The following is a 26,773-nucleotide window of genomic DNA, read 5'->3' on the forward strand; positions in this document are numbered from 1 at the left end:
GCGTACTGCTGTATTGCTGCAATGAGTATGTTGTGCTCCCATCCTGAAACTTACCAGTTCTGCTGGCCAGGACAAGGACTGACATGGCTTTCCTTCTTTCTGCTCCTCCTTGTCTTTTCTGGCCTTTCATCACTTCTGATAAAAGGAGACACGATTTTGCACCTATCCCAAGAGACCAAAGAACTGTAGATCTTTGAAGTACACGAGAAAAGCTCCCATCTTGCTTTATGCACACAGGCCTAAGAGCTCATTGATTTCTTCCCTGAGTTCAATAATCACTAATCCATCCACTGAATTGCGTCTGGAATATCCCATAGCACAACCAACTTCCGGCATAAAATGTTAACTCACGAGCTACAGTGTATAAAGTAGCCACACATCAACTCACCTACTTTGAAAGCACCAGTTACCACCTGAAGTACACTTAGAAAATTGTGATGAACGACTTTGCCCTCAGACAGTGTTGCACATGCTGTGAGGAGAACGCATGTGGTAACTGTCTCAGCAAAGTGAACTCTCAACCAAGTATCATTTTCTTCTAGGGAAATAGCGAATCTCTGGAAGGAGCAAGAGAATTTTGCATGTAAGTTGACTTTAAAAGAAATAGTACCAATTACAGACTACAAGAAAACCAAACAATTTATACCCTGATTGGGTCCTCTAACTAAGTCTTTGAACCTGTGCTGAAAACCAGTTAACAGTTATAAGCTATTATGGAAGAAGATCATACCTGGAAAGGAATTTCCTGGGTACCTCCCCTCCCCGTTTTCAGGTAGTCTTCCCAGCCTTGCTAAATGCTGCCTCTGAAGTGGATTTCTTCCAGAACGTAGTGAACTGTATGGCATCAGACTCTGCTGGGGCACACACAGCAGCGATCTCAAGCAGATAGCTCCTAAGGACAACCACTTGTCTGATCTTTCAGTCTTGTTTAAGGGAGGCTTATAATGAGAATATGTTCCAAAAGGGGATCATGCAGACTGACGTCTAAAACTCTGCTATTTGGTGAAAATCATAGACTCCTAATTGGGGTGACAGTGTCTCGTGAAGTTTTGTGAAGGTTCTAACAATTTTTGTTACCTCTCTGTTATTATCCTGGAACGTAAATAGTTACATATTGGATAACCATACGGATGATGTGTTAGTGTATTTTAAGAAGATTGCTCAGATGGCTCAGAGCCCGTAATGGCAATGCCAGGATTTTTATGTACTGAAAATCTAAACAAATAACTAAAAGATGGAGGGAGCAATCACTGAAAGGAAGAGTAAGCAATAAAAGGTAGAATTGACCGTTAGCATCGGTGACAGAGATCAAGGCCATGGGAGAAATATAGTGTGACTTCTCGTACTACACTTGGGCCATGTCCCAATTAGCTTTCCAGTTTGAACTGGGGGAACAGTATGGGTGCTTGTTTCCAGTCACAGTACTAGGCTGCCAGTGCTCCAGTGCTGTTTTTAAAGCTCCATGTTCCTGCTTCTGTTTTGTATTTCCTCAGCGACTCCAGCTGAACTGCCCAGCAGAAGGGGTGCATTTTCATTGCAAGGTTGCACTTTTCACTTCAAGTCCATACAAACCCCATTTCTCAACTTACCAACTTACCATAACAACTTTGTGCGATAACAAGGCCATTGAATAACCTGACATTATTTTCCTTGCACAGATGATGAGTGGCGGGAGGAAGGAAGGAGACAGAAAGAAAAGTGGTAGGAATAATGCAAGGAAAATTCTTGAGGGACTTCTCCTTCAGGGAGGCGTCTCTCATAATTTTTGTTTGGTGCTTGAACACTGCTTATACAATATATACATAAATTTTCAGTCTGAGTCAAAAAGGATCTTGTAACCCAAGTCCACTCATTGGACTGTAATTGTAACTTCACTGAAGGAAAGGAACTGTTTGAAACACTGACACTTTCATATTTCAGTCGAGATTTATCATGATCTGTAAAGCACATACATAATTCTTATAACAGGAAATCTTCAGATGTTTTAAACCCTGGCAATTTTTCATCCAGCAAAGAGATTTGAGAAATACCCAGGCAGCAAGGCTTCTCTCAGACGAGACAGAGTGGGCTGTTTTATGTCAGGAGCTGCACTTCCTACTTTGCTTCCTCTGCCAGAAATTCTCTTGCCAGAAACTCTGTCATTTCAGCTTTTATCTGTTTTTGAGGGGAAGGAAGTTAACCATCCCAGTAACATCACCATCACTACAACACTACAACAAAAAATCTGCAGACAGTGAGAGGCTATGGAAAACTGATAATTGCACACAAATGTATAATTTCCCCAGGCCACGATAAGCAGCGATAAAAATGCCAGCTCCATTTTACAGCAGGGAGATACTTCAGTACAGATCTGTGCCTTTAATGTTAAAGTAATCTGTGGACAATTCTGAAACAACAGGGTGCTAAATATGTTTGGTTTATGTCTGCTGCTACTTTTGCTGTATTGGTACATATACAACTAACTACTACAGCCAGTACCATGTTCTGGTACTGGATCCGTGTCCTTGAAGGAACACACAGGCACAGGTTAGATTTTTCAGGAGCTTAAAAAAATTAAACGTAATCATGAAATTTTTCAATGTTAGGCTACAGGAATCAATACTTTGTCCTCTTTAATCCAGATATGTATGCACAGACCACATAGGCTTCAGTGGGAAGGCCCTTGCAGGTGTTCGACGGAGAATTTGACCCCAAGGGTGGTTGATAACTGAGCAAGCAAGCTGGAAGCTTAAGCACATATGAGGCGGCCTGTTTTATATACCACGTGATAACAGCGTTTCTGATTGCTGAGTTCTTTACCCTATGGGTACTCTATGTTAGTAGAGAGTATTTGAATGTAAGTGTGGAGTTCAGCTTCCTGAGAGTTAGTACGTAGTGCTCAGCAGTCAGAAACCTCTCTCAATTTGTTGCTAGTCATGTTAAGAATTACTGCTGCGGTGAATGGCAACGTTCCTGATTGCATCTCAGTCAAATGGGCTATTCTTCAGAGCAATCCTTTTCTGGGGAAGAGAATATCCAGGGTCCGGATTTGAAGTCTTTTGCAGTTTTGGTGAACTCACCAGAGAAGAACAGTCAATACTTCATGCAAGTGTAACGGCTGAAGGTCTGTAATGTATTTGCTGCCTATGCCAAGAGGCAGTCGGTGAATGCTTGCAAAAGGAGTTTTTTGGGTGAGGAATAAAAAAACATAACAGAGAAGAGGCTGTGCCAGGGATTAGAGTAATGTATGATGTATCAGCTTTTTCACCTTTTTTTTTTTTTTTTTTTTTTCTTTCTTCAAATTAGGATCTGTAGTGTGCTAGTAACGTCATGGCAATGATGACTTGATGACTAAAGTGGTCATTATCTTTGTTGTACATGCATTATAGCCAATTTTGAAAGTGCCTAGCACCTATCCAAAAGATTCAGTGACATTTACACAGCAGAGGTAGTAGTAGTGGTAGTGGTGTGGATTGTTGCAAAACAAGAAATTTGAGCAGGGGTGAAGCACAGACTTTCTGAAGGAGCTGGAGCACTGGAAGACTAACAGAAAGCTGTTAATGCATTATAGCTCTCACTTCAAATGTACAGAGAGCACGTGATCAGAAATACAAGCCCATGTGCATTCCTTGTTATCTAAGAACATCTCTTCCCATTGAATGTAGTCTTGAAGGCACTGATACTGCTTTTCACCCCAATATGCTCTCCCTAATTCACTGTATTTTTACTCACATATGTATCTAAAGTCTTCCAAATAATCTTAAGAACAAAAATCCTGGGCGGAAAGGATTTTATAAAAAAGCTGGATGTTAATGCTCCAAAGGAGACTAGAGTATCTCCTGGGATTAGTGAGTAGGTGGGAGGAGTTGATTGCCTCAGGCATAGCCCAGGGCCGTTAATTCCAGATAGTCATTAATCCCCCCCTAATGCCCTATGCTGATGCCACAGTTCCTGTTACAACAGAAATAGAAAGCTGACTGACCTATGGACTTTAATGGGTTATGTTATTCTTATAAAGATTGATTATATTTCTAAATGCTGATCACTATAGTGTTGGACAGAGTTTCAGTTTGTAAGCTTCGTGTTTTTTCAGAGAGTTAATGGTTGGTTTGTTACTCACAGGAAGCCTGCAACAATGTTATTAGTATTCCTTTCTGTCCTAAATAAATCTTGAAAACATTGTAGCCTATATGAGATATGCTCTGTGTATTGCATCCTGGGAAAGCAAAATGCATATAAATGCTCTCTAAAGGTAATAAGCATATATATTTTCATATTTAGAGAAAATGAAAATTGAACATGTGGTTCCTTTACTCTGTGGTTGCCATGTAAGGCAAAGTGCAGTCTAAGTTGCATTTATTTTAGTTTTTAGTTTGATTTAAAAAAAAAATCCTGAAAATTTAATGAATTTGTTTCAATACCCCAAAAAATGGTTATAACAGACAGACTAGTTATAAACCATTTATAAGCAACGGCCATCACATGCCCTTTACATGCCTGCTTATGTACTCAGAACTACACAATAAAAGCATTGCTGAGCAGATCTTAAAGTGCAGGAGGAAAAAGTTCAAGAGCAAGAGGCAGCTCCCAGCTTAGCAGATCATGTGAACACACATGACTCTAATCAACACAGAGTTTAGGTAGCAAACAGCAGCTGTGAGAATTTCCAAAATGCTAGACTTGCCTGTCTGTTTAATTTTTCCTAAAATATTTTTTTTCTCAAGGAGAAAGTTATTATTCTGACCTTTACATAGAGTCCTTCTTTGTCAGGGATCCCAAAGTGTTTTACAGATGCAGAGATTTAGTACTGACATGCACATGTCAGAGGGAAAATTAACAGACTGACTGCACCACAGTTGCACAGAACTTTGGCAGTGCAGAAGTATGACTACAGATGGGCTTCACTACTAAGTTCCCTGAAAGACCAATACAGCAATACTGCGTAGCAGCTCAGGTCGGGAAGTGTGGGATACTTTACTCAGCTGAAAACATAGGTGAGTTAACAATGCTAGACTCTATGAGAACAACAGTAAACGGCTTTAACAAGAGAAGAAGCAGCAGCTGAGCTCTCTATAATTAGCACTTGTGGTGAATACATAGATTGTATTGCTGAAATGTGAAATTCCAGCACTACATTGATTCCAAGAAAGAGGGTATGAGGTTGTTTGAGGGCTGATTTAGGATAAATAACCACTTCCTAAAGTGCTGTCTGTGTTCATTATTTACCCAGCTGGGCCTTGTTTAGTTTAGGAGTTCAAAATCTATCACAGCAGAGTGTTGGGGCATATTAGAGCAAAAGAGGATGCTTAGGATAGACTGTCTTTTGGTACACTCAAAATGTCTGAAATTTATAGAATATATTCATAGGAGAAGTTGTACTTACAGTTAAGCAGTGGCAGTATGGAAGAAGGTTGTTTTTTTTCCCCCCACCTTATATGTGAATCTCATTGACCCACGTGCCCATCTCATACACATAGAGGGGAAAGAACCTAGAGCCAACATTCTTTCATTTTAGAAAGACTAGTTCTTTTCCATCCAGTTATGTTTGCTAATTCTAACATTTCAGCACCTTTCCCTGAGAACCAGTGTTTTCAGAATGGGTGTGTTTCAAATGCTTTATGTCGTTCCTTTTCCTTCCTCTGACTTTACTGTTATAGTTTGGCTTGCTGCTGTGCAGGAGGAGAGATGAGGGAAGGAGGAGGTGGTAACTCACTTTGCCCTGCTTACTGCCCATTCTCCGCCTTTCCACTGATTCAAAATAAATTCTGTACTGTTTACAGAGCTGTCAGAGAAAAAGAGGGGTGGGAGGGAGGAAGAGGAGAGGAGAACAAAGTGAGAATGGGAGGAAACCTTTGCCCTCTGGGGTCATTGTGAGGCAAACATGCATCCATTCACCCATCTGGCAATCACTAATGTAAATTAGACCATCTTAGTGCATAATGAGGATTCACTGTCCTACAACTGGGAGTTAGCTAATAGTCTTAATTTAATTTCTCAGTTACCCAAGAATTTTTAAAAACTCAACAAGTTAAATGAAGAATTGACTCAGTAATCTAATCCCTTAGAGGCTGTATTTACCAGGTGAATCAGGGGAGCTGACTGAGGTGATCCTGATCTTTCACGAAGGTATGGGTGAGACTTTATCAAGTACTCCCCGTTGGCCTAAGCAGTCCTGCAGAAACGCACAGGGGATTGTGCTAGCCGGCAGTGCATGCATGGTACTGAAAAATCCATGTGGAATTAGGGGTTTGTGTCTTTATCGCAGAAACCTGAAAGCAGTTTCTTCTGTTATGATTCTTTTTCTTAGCGGATCTCCTGTCTGTTAGCTTTGATTGTCTGTGGGGACTGGAATATTCCAGACTTCTCTTTCAAAGGTTGTTCTATAGATAGGAGTGTCTGAAAGTGAAGGAAAGGTGTATGGAGCTCTGTGCAGACCAAAGTTTAAAGTCTGTTGGACACAGATGGAGGTCTGCAGTAGCAATACGTACAGGGACAACTGGAAACTACTGGGCTAAACCCATCCAAAGATAGTAGTTACTTCCTGCGCCCTGTCTGAAATGTTCCAGAGAGGGACGAGCAATCCTTATGTGCTCTTTCTAAAGAGACATGTCACAGCAGTTTGATGCTGACTTATTGCTATTTGAATTTGTCTGGTTTGAGTTTCCTTTTTCTTTGAAAGGACTTTTTTCCAAATATTTTTAAACTTCCTTCCTGATGTTTGTCTTTTTTCCAGATTCCAAAATTAGATCAAGTCACATTTCCTCATGGAACTTCTGCTGCAAGGAGGCATTGAGCTTTTGCAGCCCCTAGTCTGAAGGTGCCTGCTCCAGTGGATGACCTGCACTGTCATGCACGCTGTCCAAAAACAATTGGACAATGGCAAACTTTAAAAGTTAATGCATGTCCTGATTACTGTCCCATCCCCCTCAGCTTGTGCTTTCTGACTCTTGCTCGATGTCGCTGAGTCCTATTTGTTCAAGGTACTATTTAATCCATGACTTGCCTGCTGTGTTCTCATTTTACCTGTTAAATGTTAAAGCAAAAACATTATTTAAGAATGGGCTTGTCAAAGAGAGCATATCTTCTCCCTTCAAAGACCTCTAAGCATTAATATTTGATTAAAATGTGACTGCAGCATTAACATGGGTGCCCTGTGTCTTTTTGTAAATGAATGACTAGCAAACTTGTGGACTGTCTAGTTTTTAATTGGCAAATTATTCAGTGAATGCTCCAGGGGGAATTGCAGGGGAGGCTGAGGAGTTAGTTGATTTTTAGATAAATTCATTACTACTTTTATTCCTAGAGATAGTCTGAAGATGACTAAATCCCAAGTATATCAAATGCATCCACAGATTCAGTTTAAATTTTCTCTAGGGAAATGAGGAAGAGGACATGGGATAAAACCCCAGGTCCTGACTTGGGCAGTACCACATCAAAACCAGGAGGTTAGATTTGTGGCCATGTTAGCAGTGGCTGTACGTATGGCCCATGCAGCTACTGCACCATTCTTTTTGCCTGCTTCTGTTTGCCTGCTGCTTTCTTTATGAACTCCAGTGAATGGCTGCTGATAAAATCTGCTCTCAAAAGGACTTGGAGACCAAATGCCTGTCCATTATAATACTCTGATAGATCAGGACAGGCAAATCTTTAGATATTATTATATGCTCTACGCAAGACTCTAGGACAGTCAGTAAGGAGAGGGAAAATAATGGGTAGGCTTACTGTACAATTACCTAAACACTACTTAAATACAATCTTAACACTGTATCAATCTGCTGGAAAGTACCATGGAATGGAGTACATGGAATGGGCTCCATGGGGACATGTGAAGGGGTTGGGTGTGATCTGCATTTGCACTGGTTCTTCAGAAAGAGAATTCCAGGATAAGAGATTTATAGACAGAGTAACATCATGCATTGTCACTCAATATCATCAGTATCTGCTAAAAAGTTTTAAAGCTGAGAATGTAGGTAATTAGATGCTGATGAAGAACAGACTGCAGAAGGGAGGGGAGAGGGTTGCAAGAGGGTGGTATTGAATAACTACATCCATTATTGACTTCAACTCCTTGAAAAATACATTAGATGCAGTTGTACCTGAATGAAAGCTTAGCATTTGAGATCTTTGTTGAAGTAGGGCTTACTATGTTAGGGGAAAAAGAACATTTCCAAAAATGTTTTGTTACAACTTTTTGTAGTTTCAAGTTTAAAAAAAGTGCGGCTGCGATGACTTCTATAGCTAACATAAAAGTCTCAGTGGGTCTCCAGGTGCACTCCTCTCTTAGGACTCCCTGATTTTAGCCAGCAGCTTTGGTTTTACTAATATTGGTGATTTCTGTCACCTCTTAAGAGGACACTGAAGTGCCAGGAATGGGTTTTCCAACTACCTGCAAGATATATTTTGAAACACCACAGAAAATTTTTGAATCTGGGCTGACCTTACTGTTGGGTAGCAATGCTGCAAACACAACAGACTGGCTGTCATTGTCCTTGTAGGGCTGCTCCTCCTGGAAGTTTCTAGGATTGGTCATATAGCCTGGTAATAAGACATATGCAATAGGACCTCATTCTCTTTAACATTAACAATTTAAACTCAATATCAGATGTATGTATCATGTACCCTTGTAATTTAAATTTTAATGGTGTGCACCATCAGCAATAGAATTTAGAAAAAAATGCATACGGTAGAATAAATTATTGATCTAACCAACTTGTTTAGACTCCAGGTATGTTGTGTTGAGTTTGGACAGAATGGAGTCCTGGGAGGAATATGTAGTCCCTGTAACGCTACTGGACAGATTTTTTTTTAGTCAAAATGGAATTGTAATTAAAATTCTTACGGGTCTTTCACTGATGGTCTTGGCCATCCTCTGTACAGAACGCTTCTGAAATGCAGTTCATCATAACAGACTTTCTTCAGCTTTCCCCCAGCTTACTCACAGTGGGAAAAGGTTTTCCAGTTAGCCAGGAGAGCCTTGTCAGTCCCTAGCTTCTGGTTTTGAGCCAGCTTGCTTGCTGACCCTTAGCCATATTCATCTCCCGGGGAGACAGTGCTGGCTTGCCAGACTGGAGTTGCCCTGAACAGCAAGCATAATGGTTCAAATTAGGGCTGCTGTTTTCAGAAGCTGCCTCTGACATTAAAGGAAACAGAATTGGCCCAGTGCTTACCACTTTGGAGAAGCCATCCTCTTTGGAAAAAGCATTTTAATTCTGAATAAAACATTGGGTTGGCTTTTAGCTCGTGAATAGCACTTTATTCCACTTCAATAAATATCAGTACCGACAAGTAACCACATCATGTCACGACCTTACGTAAGTGCATGGCAACGTTCCAAGTAAATTTTGGCTTTTATTTCCACAAATGCGTAGGACAGGTTTTTGTGGGTATTTGACTGCTAATTAGGCAGTGCTTTTGCATTCAGAGGCTGTAAAACAATCTGACAGTTACCGAGGCTCCATGGACTAGTCCTGGCTTCAGACACTGACAGTATCTCAGGTACTTCCTTCCCAGACTCCTCCTGAAGAGTTTGCTTCTTCAAGAAGCACATGACAGTTGTTTAGTGTTGACAGAAAACTGAAGATCTAGAATTCTATGGAAAGGTTTGGAAACCAATATTGCTTTATTAACAGGGAAAGTTCAAGCAATTAAAAGTCAATGGAAGACAAATGCCCTCTCATCCTACTTGTGGTCTCTAGAGTCCATGAGGAAGGGATTTCTACCAGTGCACAACCAGGGAAACAAGTTTTCTTCTTGCCTCACTAGGCCCCTGATTCAGGCGATCTGCTTTCTGCTCGGACAACTGAATGAAACACCAAATGCCTCATCTTTCTGCAACTTTAGAAGCTTCTAATTCTACTGTAAGATGAGTCCCAACTGGAAGTTACGTGCCCTTGTCATGTGCTGTCATTGCAGAGGTGAACTTCTCCATCATGGTTCCCTTCTTAAGATTGTATTTGAATAGAGGGTCATCTTCACTTAATAAACCTCTTATTGGAGTTGGAGGCTTGGTAAAGATAGGAGTTCATAGTCTCATATGGAAGTCCCAAGTTGTCATATGCTTCTTGTGGGATTGTTAAGAGGGCCAGAGCTTAGGTAACTGTGTCTCTGAATGCCTAAAGATCTTTAAATTCTGTCCCTTGGGTCACTGAATGTTAGTGCTGCGTAGTCTCTGAAATGCCTAAGTCATTGCTATAAATGGAGCACGGTTGCTTAAGTCATTCTGGTGCTTTGGGAAATTTTGTGCTCTCAGCTTGTTTACCAATTAAATATCGAAGGTTATTTTGTTGCGGATGCTTTTGTGTAGGCTATCACTCAAAATATTAACACTAGAAAGTGTAGACTCCTGCCAGATTTCTCTTGACATTTTTTATTTAGTGCAGAGAAAAGCAGATTGAGGTTCGTCATTTAGTGTTTGATGGAAGGCCCTCTCTCTCTCAGTGCTCTGTTTCTATACAGCAATCAAAACCCACATACTGTACTATATTCTGCCAGGAAATCTGCTAACCTTTCATATAATATGTAATAGGTTTTATAACCAGTGCAGCAGAGCTGTTTTCCATACAGGAGGATTTTCAGCTATTTTTTTCTGCTGCCTTGGTAAGATTTGCAGTGGTTCTTTCTACAGTGCCAGATGTTGTACATAAAACAGGAAATTATATACTGTTCTCTTGCTTATTGAGCAGAGAGAAGAATCTACTTTTAAAACCTAGCTGGGAGAGGTTGCTAGAAATGCCAAGTTTAAAGAGGCAGATCAAGTGTGGGAGATGAGAAGGCAAGACAAAACTTGCCTGAATGTGACGATGAATGCTAAATCTCAACTGAAAGACAGTTGATGTACTGACATTAAAGGGAATGTACTGAATATATAATCATTGTGGATATATGCAAGGGGTTTTGTATTGTAAGATAATCAAATGAGTAGTTCTTTGTACGTACATTTACTGACACTGGTGGGAATCTCAGGAGAGCTCTAATGATCTATATTTAAAGAGATAGCAGGCCAATTACATACTGTAGCATTTGGCTGTCTATTCCTGAAGGAATTCAATGTCAGAATAATATTATTTTGGTGAGTACTTCTATGAGATCCTTAATCTACATCTCTTGAAGCATTTTACAAATATTAAGCACTTAATTCAGTAGCACTCCACTGGGCTGCGTTCACAGGGATGATGATGCACTAATTATAAAGTTCAAGTTAAAGAGTCCCTCACGAACAACGCTGGTGCCAAAGTGGTCATACCTGGCCTGCAGGTTCTTTCTAGTGGGCCTATGGCTTTTTCCTGTCAGGTACAGGGCAGCAGCTGTTTGGCCGCTATGCTGCCGAATAGCCAAGTCCCTCCTGCTGCCCCTCAGGCTGTTTCAGTGTCTGCAAACTGGACTCTGCCACCTGTCTGTGCAGGAAGAGAGTATGGCCTGGGCTGCGTGACAAGGGGACACCGCAAAACTGCCCTCTGGATGCTGTTGCTGCAGAGATTTGACCATTCTGCTGCAAGGCATGGGAAGAGAACCACAAAGGAACACATCAAACATAGTATTAATTCTCATTAGTAAGCAATGCCAAACCATGTGACACTGAGAATTACAGTTCTAAGGGGATACATCTTTTATCTTTCAGAAACTTCTAAAACATACTGATAAATTCAGAGATGATTCAGGTCAGGCTCTTTGTAGCATTTTCTACTAGACAGAGCCATTTTGGGAGTTGTTTATAAGCATGTGTGTTACTGTTCTTTGTACTGGTTAGGGTGATGGTGAGAGATCCAGATAAAATTTAGCTCTGTGCAAGTTAGAGAAAAGATAATCAACTTTCTACTGGGACTGCTGCTCCAACAACGAAAGTGACAGTTGAGTCCAAAGTCTTGTCACTTTTACCTTCATCTTCTGGTAGCTTGAACCAGCTTTTCTGGCCACCAACATCTCCTTCTGCTACTGGTATACCCTTTGGGAACCTCTCTTGAATAACATCTCTGTTGCCTGGTATATGAGCATTATTTGAGTTTGACGTCTCTTGGAGAAAAGTCACACTGGCATGAAATCAGAGTAACACATTGGTGCATCAGACCCTTAGTTTCTGTCTTGAAGCAGAGCATATCAGTAGGCCTGGGCTGGCAGTGTCAGTCTTGCTTGGCATCTTAGTTAGTTTTACATCTGCTCTTTTTTGCTCTTTTTTTTTTTTTTTTTTTTTTATTAAAATGGTACCTTTGAACACTTGTAGCGATTTTCCTTTTTAAGAGGCCAGATTTGATCCATGCTGTTGTTGACAAATTATTCCCTATGAAGTATTTGGGCACTGACACTTTTTTCTTTTTTTCTGGATTTTCCCACTTGTCTCTGTTTGCAGGAAGGATTAGGTCTGTCTGAAGGTAGCTCTACTGACAGTCGCTGGGCGCTGCAGTCCTCAGTAGGTCTGCAGGCCTGTTTATGCTGCTCTTTCTAATCATGTCAGATTTGTAATACCTGTCAAGTTTGCTAAACTTAGGTGATACCAGTGATGTGAAAACGTTGTGATTTCACCACGAGAAAACACCACCAGGTGTGTTTTTCAAGAAAGCAGCAAAAGAATGTCATACCTGGTTCATAGAGCTTTTGTTTACTGCTTTTGGAACCTACTGTGATTTCCTAAAATTTGGAGGAGAAAACAGTATCTGAAATTCTTATGTGGTTCTTCTGTAGCATCAAGGCTGTGGTTGGGGGCCTTTTAAATTCTGCACTCATCCACATTACCTATTGATAAGGCAATGCAACAGAGCCTGGGAATAGAAGAGGGCCAAGACACAGCTGGAACGTAGGCTGTCTGCATGTGGCTCTTCCCAAGGATGACACTTCCTTCTGCAGAAATGAACAGCAAATCCCCTTAAGGCTACAGGGTAGTCAGACTTCATATTTCCCAGTTTGCATGGGTTTTGGTTCAAGTATCAGTTATGGTGAGCGAGTGCCATGCTTGGGAATACGGCAGAGGTCTCCTGAGATCTAGTCTTCAGTACTAGTTAGTGGAAAATATGCCTTCCTATCGAAAGATGGATTATATCCAATGTGTTTGATTTTTATTACAAAATGGTTTGCAAATCTTGTTATTAGTATGGTTTTAGAGTTGTAAGTTAACAGAAGAATTCTATGAAGTGGGTTTAGATGTGAAGGCAGCTTTTTCTCTCTGTTAATGAAGCCTTGCTTAAAGGCTGTTCTATAATTACACTTGTGGCTTGGTGGATAATGCCTTGTTCTCATATGCAAGTCATTTGATTCCTCTGGTGCCTCATAACACTCAAGAAGCTTGGACTCTTGCAGTGTGACTCATGCTGTAGCTTATTTTATTGCATATTCTATATAAAGACTTTCTTTGAACGGTGAGTGGATACACAGTATCAAAGTGACAATAACAAGCTTTGTCTGTCTTGCTTCACAACAGAGAAAGAGCCCTACAAAAATAGACTGAAGTACAGGTCATTGCAAATTAGGTAGCCCTTCAATTAAGAAGTGTTCTAAATGTAGTATTACCAGTGACCTTGTCTTGTCTTCTAGAGGGACTGAAAGTCTCATCCCAGTGTAGCAATACACTTGCTTCAAGAAGTAATCATTCTTGTTGCTGTCAGAAAAGGGGTGAAGTATAGCAGATTACTTCTCAATAAAACCTGCCTCTCTTCTGTCAGGAGAGCATAAGAATGCCCATGTGTGTTTTTCACCACCGCAACAGCGGGCAATGGCAATGCATTCCAAGCCAGAGCTGCCTGTTTCAGATGCTCAGCACCTTCAATACTGGTGTCCACAAAAACCTGAAAAATTGCAAGTTTAGGGCATATGTGCCTGCTCATAATGAAAACACTTAGAAGAATTGCTAATAATAAGAACTGAATTTGCAAAATAAGTTTGGGATATAAATGTAATCACAGTCAATTAAAATGATTGAAAAGTTTTTCTGTGAGTGGAAGGACTGAAAAAGCTTATTTCCTTTCCATTTTTGCTCTTTTCTGCCACCAATACTTACCATAACTTCCATGATGTATCTACTTGATGGTGGACAATGTATGTGGTGTTTGGAGTTACACCTTCGAGGATTAGCCAGATGGTGCGTATGTACAGAGTGCTCAGCTGGCTGTTACCCAGGGAAGTGGGTGATGAAGAGTTCTGCCCGCTTTTCCCTTAGTAGTGACACTATATTTGGGACATCTCTCCTGCCCCTAATTTTTCTTTAGCTTCTAGGACCTTATTTGAGCCCTATCTCAAATTTAGTTAAAATTTTTCCACTGTCTTTGTGCCCACAGCTGAGTTCAGGAAGCCTGGCACATTGTGGCCACAATTATAACACAAACAACAATTAAAGTTTGTTTGGGTATGCTTTTAATGAGAAGGTTGGGAAAATTACCGGGGACTGTTCAGTGTAAGAGAAATGGACAGAAAGATGAGTGGACAAGATGCTCTGTCTTCTCAGCTGCTGCTGCGCAGTCAGACCCAGGGTTGTTTACTGCGTCTTTGCTAGAAGCAAGGCCTTTTTAAAAGGAATTTTGTAATGTCCTTGTTGAGGCTCTTTGAATTTTCAAAATGTACTTGTGCAATATAAATCTTAAACAATCCATTCATCTTCATTTGGTAATCTACAGAAATTATTTAAAATCGTAGTGCAGTAATATTTTGCACTGTTATTTTTCCTCCTCTTCTGAAAACCAATATAGTTTGCTCTCCATGTAAAAACAACATATTTATCTGCTACTGCTGTTTGCTTTGTGTAAATATTACCCCGTGTAATACCTCGTTTCCAATAGGTTTGGAACAAGAACAGCTAGGGTTCATGAGAAGCAGGTGGTGGGGCCTCCCCAGCACAGCCTGGTGTATTTATTTTAATACCTTTTTGTCATCCTTTAAACAAACAAATAAAACATGATTCCATAAGGAAGGAGCAGGAAATACAAAGATATCTAAGAAGTGAACAATTGAAAGCAATGGACTAGAAAGATGTTCTGCTTTCAAAATTAATGATCTACTGTAAGTCCTAGCTGTAGTAAACCTATCCATCTGGTGAGGTAGGCTGAGATTTCAATATGCTAATTGAATTATTTTTAGCCATGTGCAAGGGGGTACCCCAGAAGAAATGGCTGTTTGCCCAAGTGGAACGGAAACATAAAAGTTCAGAAAATGTATTCAGTTCCTAGTGAGCTTTCTGTCAAATAGATAACTTTTAAAACCCAGTATAAGTTTTAGAATATATTTTTAAAAGCCAGGTCTTTCAGCATGGCGAACTAAGTGCCATGAATGTTTCGCTGGGAGCATATTTTCGCCAGTTTGACAGAAGTTGTCTCTCCCCCAAGAGGCTAGTTGGGGCATTTGTGCTGACAGGTTTTGGATGCTTGGGCTTGGCAAATTGTTTCTGGAGGAATCTTAGTGTAAGAATCAGCTTTTCTCATCGCCCCTCAGATGTGGAATTTCCTTGCCAAATTGCCTCACAGAACTGCTGTGTTTTACATATGTAGTATATGGCCAAGTTTAATGGTCTGTTAGGGAGTTTGCAGCAGCCCCCTTTTTTCTCTTACAGTTGATTGTTTACAGTCTTCCATCATCATCATTTGTGTAGTCCTTCCACCTGAACTTAATAGTAATAACTGTGTCTCTTTGAATCTGGTTATGTCTAGTTAAACCTCTGGGATAGTGTTGGCTCAGTTTCTTTATTAGTTGCCTCCCTTTTTGGTGGTATAGCTTTGGTGCGAGAATGTAACTAATATCATTCTTTCATATGGGAGAGTGTTTCCTAAAGCATTTTCATTTCAGCCTTTGAAGATCTGTCCTACAATGGATGCCAAAGCTGTGAACTTCTTGTTCTCAGTTACCTCATGCTCCAATATAATCTTACTTGCTTTATGTGAACAAAAATCCCTGGTGAAACATCCTCTTCTCGTATTTAGTTAATTTGTGCCATTCTGCACCTTTTGTGCTGTGCCACTTGCCCACTTGCATCCTGCCTCTAAGTGCACTGTGAGCCTTTCTGGACAGGAGGAGGGAGAGACAGGAGCTGACCTTTCATTTTATGTGTAGAGCTTAGAAAAGCTGGACCCCAGTCAAGCTGAGAAGGGGACTGATATGATGTTGCACTTTTCTCCTTCCACCCTTCTTTCTTTTTCTGGAAAGATTATTCTTCATTTTAGTTCAATACTTTACCCTTCGTTATCTTGTGAGTTTTCTCCATTTTTTCCATGTTCCTCTTGTTTCATTTTTCTCTTTTGGTTATGTGTAGGTTCAGCCTTAAGATCTCTTTACTATTTTTTCTACTTAAGAAAATCTACAGTGCATCTTCATTACTGCGCCCAGCTGCATATCTCAAATGCTGTTTTAATCTTGATGGTAGATAACATGACAGATCATAGGGAGAATGAAGGCTGATAATGAGGAATAAAAATCAAGGTGACCATTTTTTGTGATTATATAACGTACTCTGAAAGAAAATCCCATTCAAAAAATGGAATAAATAGAAAACAAAGGCTTTTTAACACAAAATTCCTGCCCACACTGAAGTGTCAGCTTAGTCAAACTGGGCTACATGCTTGATACTCCGCTCAATTGGAAAAAAACCACTATTTGAGTTATTTTTAAATGGTAACCAAAATAATTTGGATTAATTTTACCCGTCTGAATTAATCTGGGAGAATGTTCTGTAATTTCTTTAAACAAGTCCCTCCTCAGAATCTCAGAGTGTTTTCACTCTGTTTGGCTTATATCATTTTAATCCTTTACAACTCATGTTTTCTATTCTATTTTCTTCTAATTTTGCTTATAATTGACATCCTGGTGCCACAAGCTAAAAAATAGCAAGCATAAACAAAGCTTCACTATGGAAAATAGAGATTAAGCTTGTGATTGGAAAATTGTCTGAGGCGTGATGTTGTATTTTCTGCTGTTCAGCTCGATCTGCAGAATCTTTAAGCCTAAACTGTCTCAACAACAGCCAGATTTAAGGAGCGTAGCTTCTGCCTATTGTGAAATTGCTTATCTTTTTCTAAGACATCAACAGGTAGAACTGCTGTTTTGGTGGCAATAAGAGAGAGGAGGGAGATCGTTTATTAGCCATATCCATCAGCCAGGTCAAATTGTCTCTTTTTCTTTTTTCTTTTTTCTTCTTATAGTTGTGCCCTCTTCCCTGAAGTTTCTCCACTCCTTGTGATATCTCATCTGTTCAGTGGACTGAAGGAATCTGTTTAGGCTATGTATTGTGCTCCCCTCCTACCCTTCACCCATTGCTCCCTAAAACATTTTCACTTCCTTCCTTCTTCTTTCTTGTTAATGTTTCTTTCCTTTCTAGCATTTAACTTCCAGTGGGACTTTCTTCCTTCTTTCCCATCTCTGTGTGCCTCCGTTCCTCACTGTCCTCCCTCGTGATGAGGTTTGAAACTATTTCTAGGGCTGAGGTGAAATGAATAGTGTTACTTTACTTTTTGCTGAAAGAAAGGATCCTGTGAGAAACAGCCACAACAAAACTCTGGCTTGGAATCACAGAACAGCATTTGGTGTGTGGGCTTTTTTAGTCTTGGTGAGGGATGGGCAGCTAAATAAAGTGTCTTTGGTTTGAGGAAGTCACTTGCACTGACTCCAGGCAGAGGGAAAAACCTTGAAAACTGCCCCGTCCTCATAAGGCGGTTGCACTGCAGATTGTTAATGCAGTTTACCTAATCCCTATGTTATGGTGCAGCTGAATCACCATTATTAAAGTTGTTTGCATTTCAGTTTGATAAAAGTCAGTCATTGTAATCCAATATGTTTTGTGATCTTCAGATAAGATGCTGTTGTACAAGTCTATCAGAACAGGCTCTGTTTCACCGGCCGTACTGAGAGCTTCAAACACGAGGGCCACAGGATGTTGGCCTGTGCATGTCAATGTAAGGCAGTATAACCGTATAGCACTGTGCTACAAAATAGCTGAAATAGTATTCTGAACTCCAGTGCGGAAGTACCATAGGCAGCATTTAATATACTACACTGTGCATTAAGGGGACTCCAGATTGATCCATGAGAGATTTATGCTGGCAAGGTAATTCCAGTGGTGCCATTGCGATGACTGCTGGCTGAGTTGGAGGCCCAGGTATTTTGGGGTCCTGTTAAGTGATGTATTTTCTGTGTCGGAATACGCTCTTTTCTGTGCACTAGAAGGAGTAGACTATGTTCAATCATATTTCCTGAATGATAATTATTTCATTTGTCTTTAGGTTTTCCCCTCTTATTTTGTATTGTACTTGTTTTGATTTCACAGCAGTGTTACTGAGTGAGCCGCACAAGCTGCTTTTAAAGCAGCTCACACTGTAATCAAAGTAGTATTTAAAAAGCGTTGAAGAAAGGCTGATGTTATAAGGGAAATTTCCTTGTATGTTTACTTATTTACACTTATGAAATATCTTCATTATCGTTAGGCACAATTGAGTAGAAACAATCACTTAGAGGGATTATGCGTGAAAAGGAAGCCTTTAATATTAGAAGCGTATTGGAAGTTGATATGCGCTCATTTCTGTGTGAAGCAAAAGCAGGCATTAGACTGACCCCACTGAACTCATTAAGAGGTTTATATTATTGTAAAGGAATTAATATTTAACCCAGAGTTTCCTTCCAGATGAAAACAAGTTTCTAGACCAACATACTTCTGTGCTTAGAGATTGTAAATATGAAAAGCAGAGTTACATATCAGCTCAGCATTTGCTTTTTCTTTCTTTGTTTCAAATTTCCTTGTGAAAAAATACAAGGGGAGGGAAGAAAATAAGCTTTTTGTGAACAACGGATAGAGCCACTGCTGCACACAGTGTCAACATAAGGCCAATGTGTCATTTCAGTTGCACTTAAAACCTATTTTTAGGACTTAAGTACTGCACAGACCTTGTGGTGACCTTACAGAATTTCACTACAGAGGAGCATGACTTCAGCCCACTGTCAGAGCACAGCCTGCACTGGGAGGTTTGCAGCTTTTCTCTATGTTGGTGGTACATACCTAGTTCCGCATACATTTCTTCAGATGAAGCCTTTTCCATAACATTCATGCGAAGATATGCTGGTTGTGTGCATCGGGCCTTCTGTATTTGTAAGACCGCTGTCTCAGGGTGGAACGATAACTTGGTTTAGAGGCTCTTGCTGGCTTCTGACTTCTCTGGTACACACAATCCTTGCTTTTTGCTTGCTCTGCAGGTTAAGATATGTAGTCAGAAACAAGACGTGTGTGGCTGCAGTTACAGAATTTACCATTCTGTCAAAGCACTTTACAAACATGAATGTCTTCCTCGTGTGACCTTTTGTCTCAGCTGAATCTCTGCTCCAGAAAAATGCTAAAGATCAGTTCAGGGAGGCATACCATATGGAAGAAATAGTGTAGGAGGCAGCCCCGTAGCTGCCCAGGCAAGGAGCTGAACAAAGCCAACCTCATCCTGTATTGGCAAGTCTCATATTACCTGTCTCTGATTTTCCTTGTACACTGTCTTCTTCCAAAGCACACCCGGACCAAGCTCACCTGAGAAAGCGCATCTTTGCTTCTCCCCTCATTAAAATAGTGTATCTGAAAATAGGAGGTGTGGCTGCCTGATGGTAAAAGGAAGCATTTTGTCCCCAGAACTTTAGGAAATTGTTCTTGGAACAGGTTTCCCTTGTGCCTGAGCCATGAGATGACGGCAGACTTAGCTTGATCTAAGCGCTGTCAATGTAGGTTTAAACGTTGGCTGTAGTGGTAAGAAAAATTGTGTTAAAACAGTACTTTTTTTTTAGCAGTTCTGCTCTTTGTTTTTGAGACATATCTGATGGCTTTGCTAATAAAGATGCAGGTTTACAATTGTTAGCATCGCAGAACAGTTTGAAGAGAAGTGAGCTTCTGTTTTGCCACTTGCATCATTCAGAAAATTCCAGTGAAGGTGTGATTTGCTGGCTCTCTCCTACAAGTGATAATGAAAGGGGAAGAAAGGAGAGCACAGCCTGATTTTCTGATCTTCAATTGAGTTTGAAGCACTGCTGCTGACAGTCATCATCATCTGATTTTAAAGTGAACAAATTCAACACAGATATCACTGTGAAAAAGTAAATATGGAATTGTATAGTGCTCTTTTTCAGCCACTTTTGAAAACTTGAACTACATGTCAAAGGCAGTTAAATTGTTACATTTATTTCCTATAAATACATATCTATTCTATGGTTACACAAGTGTAATAAAAGAACAAACATAAATCAAATGGACTGTTTGTTCTTCTTTATATATTTGCTTTGTGCCCTATGCAGTCTTTCCCACCCCTCCCAGCCAAGTCCTGTCTCCACCCAACTGCATTTCCTGAGTGGATTCCTCTAGGAAACAGAATTGGAGGACTGCATGATGTCATTTCTATATTTAAATTAGATGGAGCAGAATAGGCTGTGTAATTTGTTTAATCATTGCTCATGCTCTAATTTCCTTGGATTTGATTTTTTGCAGTGCAGTCTTATCTTCGGGTTTCTATCTGGTAGCCAAGTCTGCTATTTGGCATTATTTCAGGGAGCTGGGTGCATTTTTTCTTTTCAACTAAAACTCAAGGGGATTCTGTGATCAAGCAAATTCTGCACACAGAGCTTTTCAAGCACGATAAATTGATTTAAGTGGGAATGTGACAGAAAAATATATGCTTCCAAAACAAAGAGATCAAATAAAACCTAAAGCATAGTTGATTAGAGCCATGCAGAAACACTCAGAAGATGGTAAATAGGTAGATGGAAAAGATGCAGATTTATCTGCTATTATATAAACTGTACTAATTCTGGGATCCGGATTCAGCAATTTCAGTACAGGCATTTCCTGTATTTGTTTTATCTAAATATGACTAAATGGTGCTTCACTTCTGCTATTTCAGGCCTTGTCTATCTCATTTTAATGACTTGATAGACTGACGTATGCAAACCAGTCTCTGTTCAGTAAGTCGTGGTAAGATCATCAGAATCACAGAATCATAGAATGGTTTAGGTTGGAAGGGACCTTAAAGGTCATGTAGTTCCAACCCCACTGCCATGGGCAGGGACACCTCCCACTGGACCAGGTTGCTCAAAGCTCCATCCAGCCGGACCCTAAACACCTCCAGGGATGGGGCATCTACAACTTCTCTGGGCAACCTGTGCCAGTGCCACACCACCCTCAGAGTGAAAAATTTCTTCCTGGTATCTATCTAAATCTACCTTCTTCCAGATCTTCACATGGTTTATTTTCTAGTTTTCCACAGTACATAAAGATATGTTTTCAGTATTGTAGCATTATTTTTTTCCTAATTTGTCTTTATCCTTTCCTTTAGAAATATCTCAATTCTGTTCTCTTACCTATACTGTGAGTGACAGTGAATATATATATATATATGTATTCCATGAATGACAAAGGCAAGTATTTAGTAATATGCAGGATACTTGATGTTCTAGAGTGAAGCACCAGCTTCAAGGAATGATTTACTATCCAGTGTTAAACAGCCATGGGTCAGGTCCTTTTTGCGTTATCCAGTTAAGTGGCATTGACCTGAAATGCATGGAAATTTTCTGATAGAGCTTGGTTAGAAGAAATACGCGTACTAATTTGTAAATGTACTAAGAAGGCAGTATCTGTAATCAGAATTATGCCAGAGACTTCTGTGGGTCTCAGCACATACCACACTATTGGGCAGTAGCAAGTGTGTTGTTTGGTTTCCCCTTTGTAACAATATTTGGGTAAAAAACAACTATGAATATGATTATCAGTTATTTTTCTGGTGAAATTCTGTAAGAACATTAGGCACTTTTTATTGGAAAACACTAAGAGATAGCAGGCAGATGACCTGTCGGTTCAGTGAAGAGCAATCTTTGGAGCATCAGATCTAAAGGCAAAGATCTAGACTTTGAGACAGTAATCTCTGCTTGGTTTGGTGGGTGAAAAGAGGATCCAGAGATCTTCAGGGGCTCTTTCACATCTCTCATTGTTCTGGAGAAAAGAGAAGAAACAATGCACCATGGGAATGACGCACCCTTGTGAGTAATGCTCACAAGGGAGGTGGTTCGTTGCCAAAATGGTATGACTGGTGCAGCCAACTTAGAGGAAGAACAGAGTTGTGCTGAGCGCATCAGTGATCAATTATTTATTGTTAAAAGAAAACAGAGAAGCTCTCCCACATTGTCAAGCTACAGCATATATTCCCCAAGAGAAACTGTTACAGGAGTATGGACAGCTAGTACAGGAGGACTGCAGAACTCAGGTAACAGTCAAAATAACAGCGTCTAATAGAACAGTTACACAAGGTTCTGAAAAGCATGTGTGGAAAGGGCACCTTGATGTTTGGCCTAGGATTTCTACAACCGAAATGAATTATTTTCTGTTGCTGGCAACTTTGCAAGTAATGCAGGCTCTGCCGTGGCACCTTCTCTGCTGCCAGCGGTAGGCAGAACAGGAGGCAGCAGAAGTGCATCTGGTCATAAGTGATACCATGGGTTGAGAGCGTAAGTCGGGGATAAAGAGAAGGAGAAAGACATCATGTATTGAACCAAGCACCTGTTGTGGTCTACAACACCTGCTCCAACGTTGCAAGACACTTACTACTGTCCGGCCACATGTAGGTTTACCTTGGGAAGGGGAAGCATCAGAGGCCTGACTTGACTTCCTGGTGCTACAAACCATCACTGCCTGCGTCCTTATTACACAACCCATCAGGCACCCTTTGCTGATTGGAGAACTGCTGTGCTTGGGGGAGTATCTGGTGTGGAACCTGCGTTCAAAACTTTATACTCAGGAGGTCTTCCCTTCATGAGTTCTGAGTCTTTCCCGTTCGAGTGCTGTGGTTTTGCTGTGCAAAGCACATGGAAGACGGCAAAGGCTTGTCTATTTTCTTCACATCTACGTGGCTTGTTTTGGAGTGTTTGTATTGTATAGATCTCTTTTTTGCTACTTTTCCCCCTTTGAACAGGTATTGGTTCTTCAGTACTTGCAGCAGAAGAGAAGGGATTAACTACAAAGACATATTTTATATACCTTATATACACTAGAAAAATTCATAAGTAATTTAGACATAGCTTGCATCAGAGTTATAGTAATTGCCTCTAAACTTTAACATATAAAAATTTACCAAATTATGTTCATGGAGCAGAAGAAAATCTATAGTAGTCATGAAAACCTCTGAGACTAACTGCAGTTAACTACAAATAAAGTCTAAATACAAGCGTGCGAAGGAACACAGTGAAAAGCCTGACAATGAGTGGCCTTAAAACCGTTGGGATGAAAATTCCCCCACAAGCACCTCTCCAGTAAGGCAATGGGCGGTTCTCTTTCCTCCTTTTCTTCCATCCCCAACTGTTCCTTGTCAGCACTCTTCTGTGCTTTAGGCTATAGCAGTGGCTGAAAAGGTCATGTTAATTTTCACCACTGCATGGATACGAGGCGGTCAGCAACTGGAAGAAAAAATACTGTCTTTATTACTGGTGCTGTCAGATTAGATGCAGGAAGTGTCTGATCTTTAAGCTGTTGCATGATAGAGTTTATAAAGTCGTAGAAATCTGGAGACAGAGTGAATAGGTCACTGAGTGTAGTTTTAAAACATGCTGTCATGTTGGATTTACAGAACTAGAAGACTTCTGGTAATAAACAAGCTTATGATGATTTGATAGCTGTTGTTGTCTTTCATAAGGAAAGCCTTTCCAGAGTTCATACCACCAGTGGAATACATTTTCAAAAGCCTTTTGTAAATATTTAGTCTGCTAATCTTCAGGATGATTTTAAATGCCACCTACCAGTACAATTTAACTTAGTGCATTTTCTTTTCATTTACAGACATTACGGTAACAAGATAGGTCTCACAGTCAGTACTGTGTTTTCCTCATTATCTCAGCTTTGAGAGATCTCATGCCTGGAACTTCATTACTCCATCTGATACTGCGAATCTCTATGCGGTTACTTATGTCTTTCTTTGCATACTTAGGTTTCCCAGCAAACACTGTTTCCCTGACTTCTTGACAAATAAGTGTCCCTTGACATTTAATTTGGCTGATGAAGTGACACAATTTTAGGTGTAAACTATACCTCCTATGTCAGCCCACACCCCCCCGAGGTATCTTCCTGGGAGACTACACGTAGGCAATCACATCAGCCTTCTCTCCAGATCCTCAGATATAGAAAGTAGTTTCATTTATGCTGAGGTCCCCTGGAGGAGTCTGAACAACTCAACTTTCTGAGGGCATGTCTTGAGTTAGTCCCTCTTCTGGTAATGCTGCCTGAACTCCTTCACATGCAGCACTGCTCACGGGTCTTGCTGTGTCAGACTCATCCCATGGCAGGGTGGGATCTTCATGTGGAGGATGACAGAGCTGAAGTCCGTGGCAGCTTGTGCTTTTGTTCCTGGTGGCTTTGGCATCCTGAGCATGAGGTGGGGCTGAATGGGGTTAGGTGCATCCTTTTTTTTTTTTTTTTGTATGCGTAATTCCAACTTATTCTACCTGCAGACATTTTTGTTAAGCTAGGCCCCAAAATCTTTTGGAAATCATATGGTGTGTTCTATGTTTTGTTTCATGAGAAGAATAACCAGGAAAAATGTTAGAGAATTAATCAGAAGGGAAACTGCCGTGTAGTGCATGATGACTGTGAATGTGGTATAGGAAAGAAAAGAGAAAATTACCATCTTCCTACAATTCAAGTTCCTTATCAAGGTGGATTAAATGTGGACTAATAATGTATTTCTTGGAAAATGTTATTTTCAGAAAAACAAAACAAAGAAACAAATATCATCTGAATGGTGAGGAAGAACAAAAGATAAAAATCCTACACAATTTGATTTTATCATATCATAAGTGAAACGTTTTTTTCCATTTCTAAATCACATTTCAAGACCAAATTCAGTAGAAGGTAGAACAAAACATTTATGTACTGTTTGAATAAAATGTTATTTCAATCTCTTGTGACATGCTTTCCCTTTTTACATTTGGCCAACCAAATGAGTTTTTCTCTTGTTTTATGTGTGTGATTTACTAGTTGAATTGAGAAAATAATTATTTCTCGTGTTCTTCCTCTTACTGAGTTCCAGGCGTAGGACTGGATGCAGAGTAGGGGAAAGTGAATGGTTTGGGAAAGAAGATAGGAGACTTTTATCCTCAAATGAAGTTGTATTTATTTTGTGTGGCTGACCAGGGATATAACATAGTTTTGCTCCTACGAGTTTTCAGCTGGATTATGGGTGAGATTTAAATAATATGTTACTAAGCTTTAGGATGTAATAGCTTGTCTAAAAATAGGATTGGATTATTAAGATTAATGTAATCTCTGTAGCTGTTTTTATTATTTAGAATGCAAGATACTCAGTCTTTAGTGCTAGAATTGATGATACTTTCATATGCATTTCTAAGAAAAAGAAATGTTAAAAGGATAATTCAAGCATCTGTTAAAATCCAGCAGAAAACATTTTAAAAGTGAATGCATCCAAACATCTCCGTAGAGCAAAGGATAAAACTTTAAAATAAAAATTTTACTATGGGGGAAATTTTCTGTCTCAATTATTACGTGTGCTTAGTTGAAACCTACCTGAACTTCAGCTGGTTGGTTGTTCGCGTTCAGCTCACTGCACACCCTAAGGACCGCACGACACATTTTATTTACGCTGATCATCAGCATCCCTGTTGCACAAGCTTGTTTTCTGACAGTTCCAAAAGGGAATTATCATTGTTTACCCTTAAGCATGACATTAATATAATATGATTGAAAACAAAAACGTCTCACTTATTCATTAAATTATTTGTATTTGATAAAAGGACATTTTTCCCTTGTTGTTATTTTTTAGCTTCTGTGAATTTCTTAAGCCCTAGAGAGAGCTTCGAACCTTATTGATCATGTCACCAACGTTCACTGAAGAAAAATACCAGTTCCTGACATCAGTTACAATTATGTAGTTTACAGTGGTACAAGGAATGTTATTTTTGCAGTTACAAAGTTTCATGTGATAATACAGTTTTTGTGAGTGTGTATACAGAACATGAGGCTGGGTTTGTGTGTTTCATAACCTCGTAGTTTCTGAAAACCAAACTTTGTGTATTGGAATTACATGCTTAGAGTTTTTGCACTAAATCCCGTATCTGACACCAAATCTGACACCAAAATTGTAGCGGTACGTGATTCTCATGAATCCTTAGTTAACAGCCTTGTCTCCATCCCTACCATAAAGTAGCTTTCTAGCCTGAGTTCAGCTGAGCTTTAAAACAGCCTTTATGGGAAATCACAGAACTAGGTACAATTTTGATTTATTAGAACCCTCAAAGTCACATGTTGGGGAAGATGAAGGAGGGAACTGTTTTACCGCAACTTTTGATAAAATAAAGGCAGCGTGCTGCAGTCAAGAAAGCAGGCCTTGTAGCGTTAAGAGTAAAGGGGTGTCTGACTGCCTCAGATTGCTTGTGTGCATGTGAAGCACAAGACGGCAGATACACAAATGTAAGTACCACATCGTCCATTGAATGGCTTTATACATCTGTACCTGACTGAATGTGCCATCGCTGTCTTTCAGAAATATCGACAGTATATGTCTGGACTTCTTACTCCTCCTTATGGTGTTATGGAAACTGGCTCCAACAATGACAGTAAGTACGTGAAGATAGGCATCAGATGTTAGAAAAAAAGAGAAAAGAGAAGAAAGGGGAAGATGAAAGCTTTTGGATGTTGGGATTTAAATATTAAATCCAATTCAGTGTTATGACTGTATTAATACTGCATACAGTAGGAAATACTTTGGAACTTGCCTAACTGCATTCCCAACTGTATAAAAGTGTACACAGAGCTGTACACAAATCTGCAGTATGAGCCAGTCCTGTTGACTAAAGCATACTCTACGTTGTCACA

General features: G+C 40.0%; 1 protein-coding gene across 4 annotated transcripts in view; it reads left to right on the top strand.

Moving 5' to 3' along the window:
- RAPGEF4 (Rap guanine nucleotide exchange factor 4) overlaps positions 1-26,773 on the top strand; it is a gene marked incomplete at both ends in the record, with an annotated part of 155,879 nt that overhangs the window by 49,600 nt on the left and 79,506 nt on the right. For 2 of the 4 annotated variants that reach the window (XM_082483724.1, XM_082483725.1), the window contains one exon: positions 26,442-26,514. The exons of 1 other annotated variant lie outside the window; for it this stretch is intronic. In XM_082483724.1, coding sequence (XP_082339850.1) covers positions 26,442-26,514 — 73 coding nt within the window. Of the gene's footprint in view, positions 1-26,441; positions 26,523-26,773 lie in introns of all 4 variants that reach the window. One more of the 4 variants, XM_082483726.1, reaches the window with a different exon arrangement.

Source organism: Vanellus vanellus (genome assembly GCF_965231255.1).
Source record: "Vanellus vanellus genome assembly, chromosome: 5".
Lineage (NCBI taxonomy): Eukaryota > Metazoa > Chordata > Aves > Charadriiformes > Charadriidae > Vanellus > Vanellus vanellus.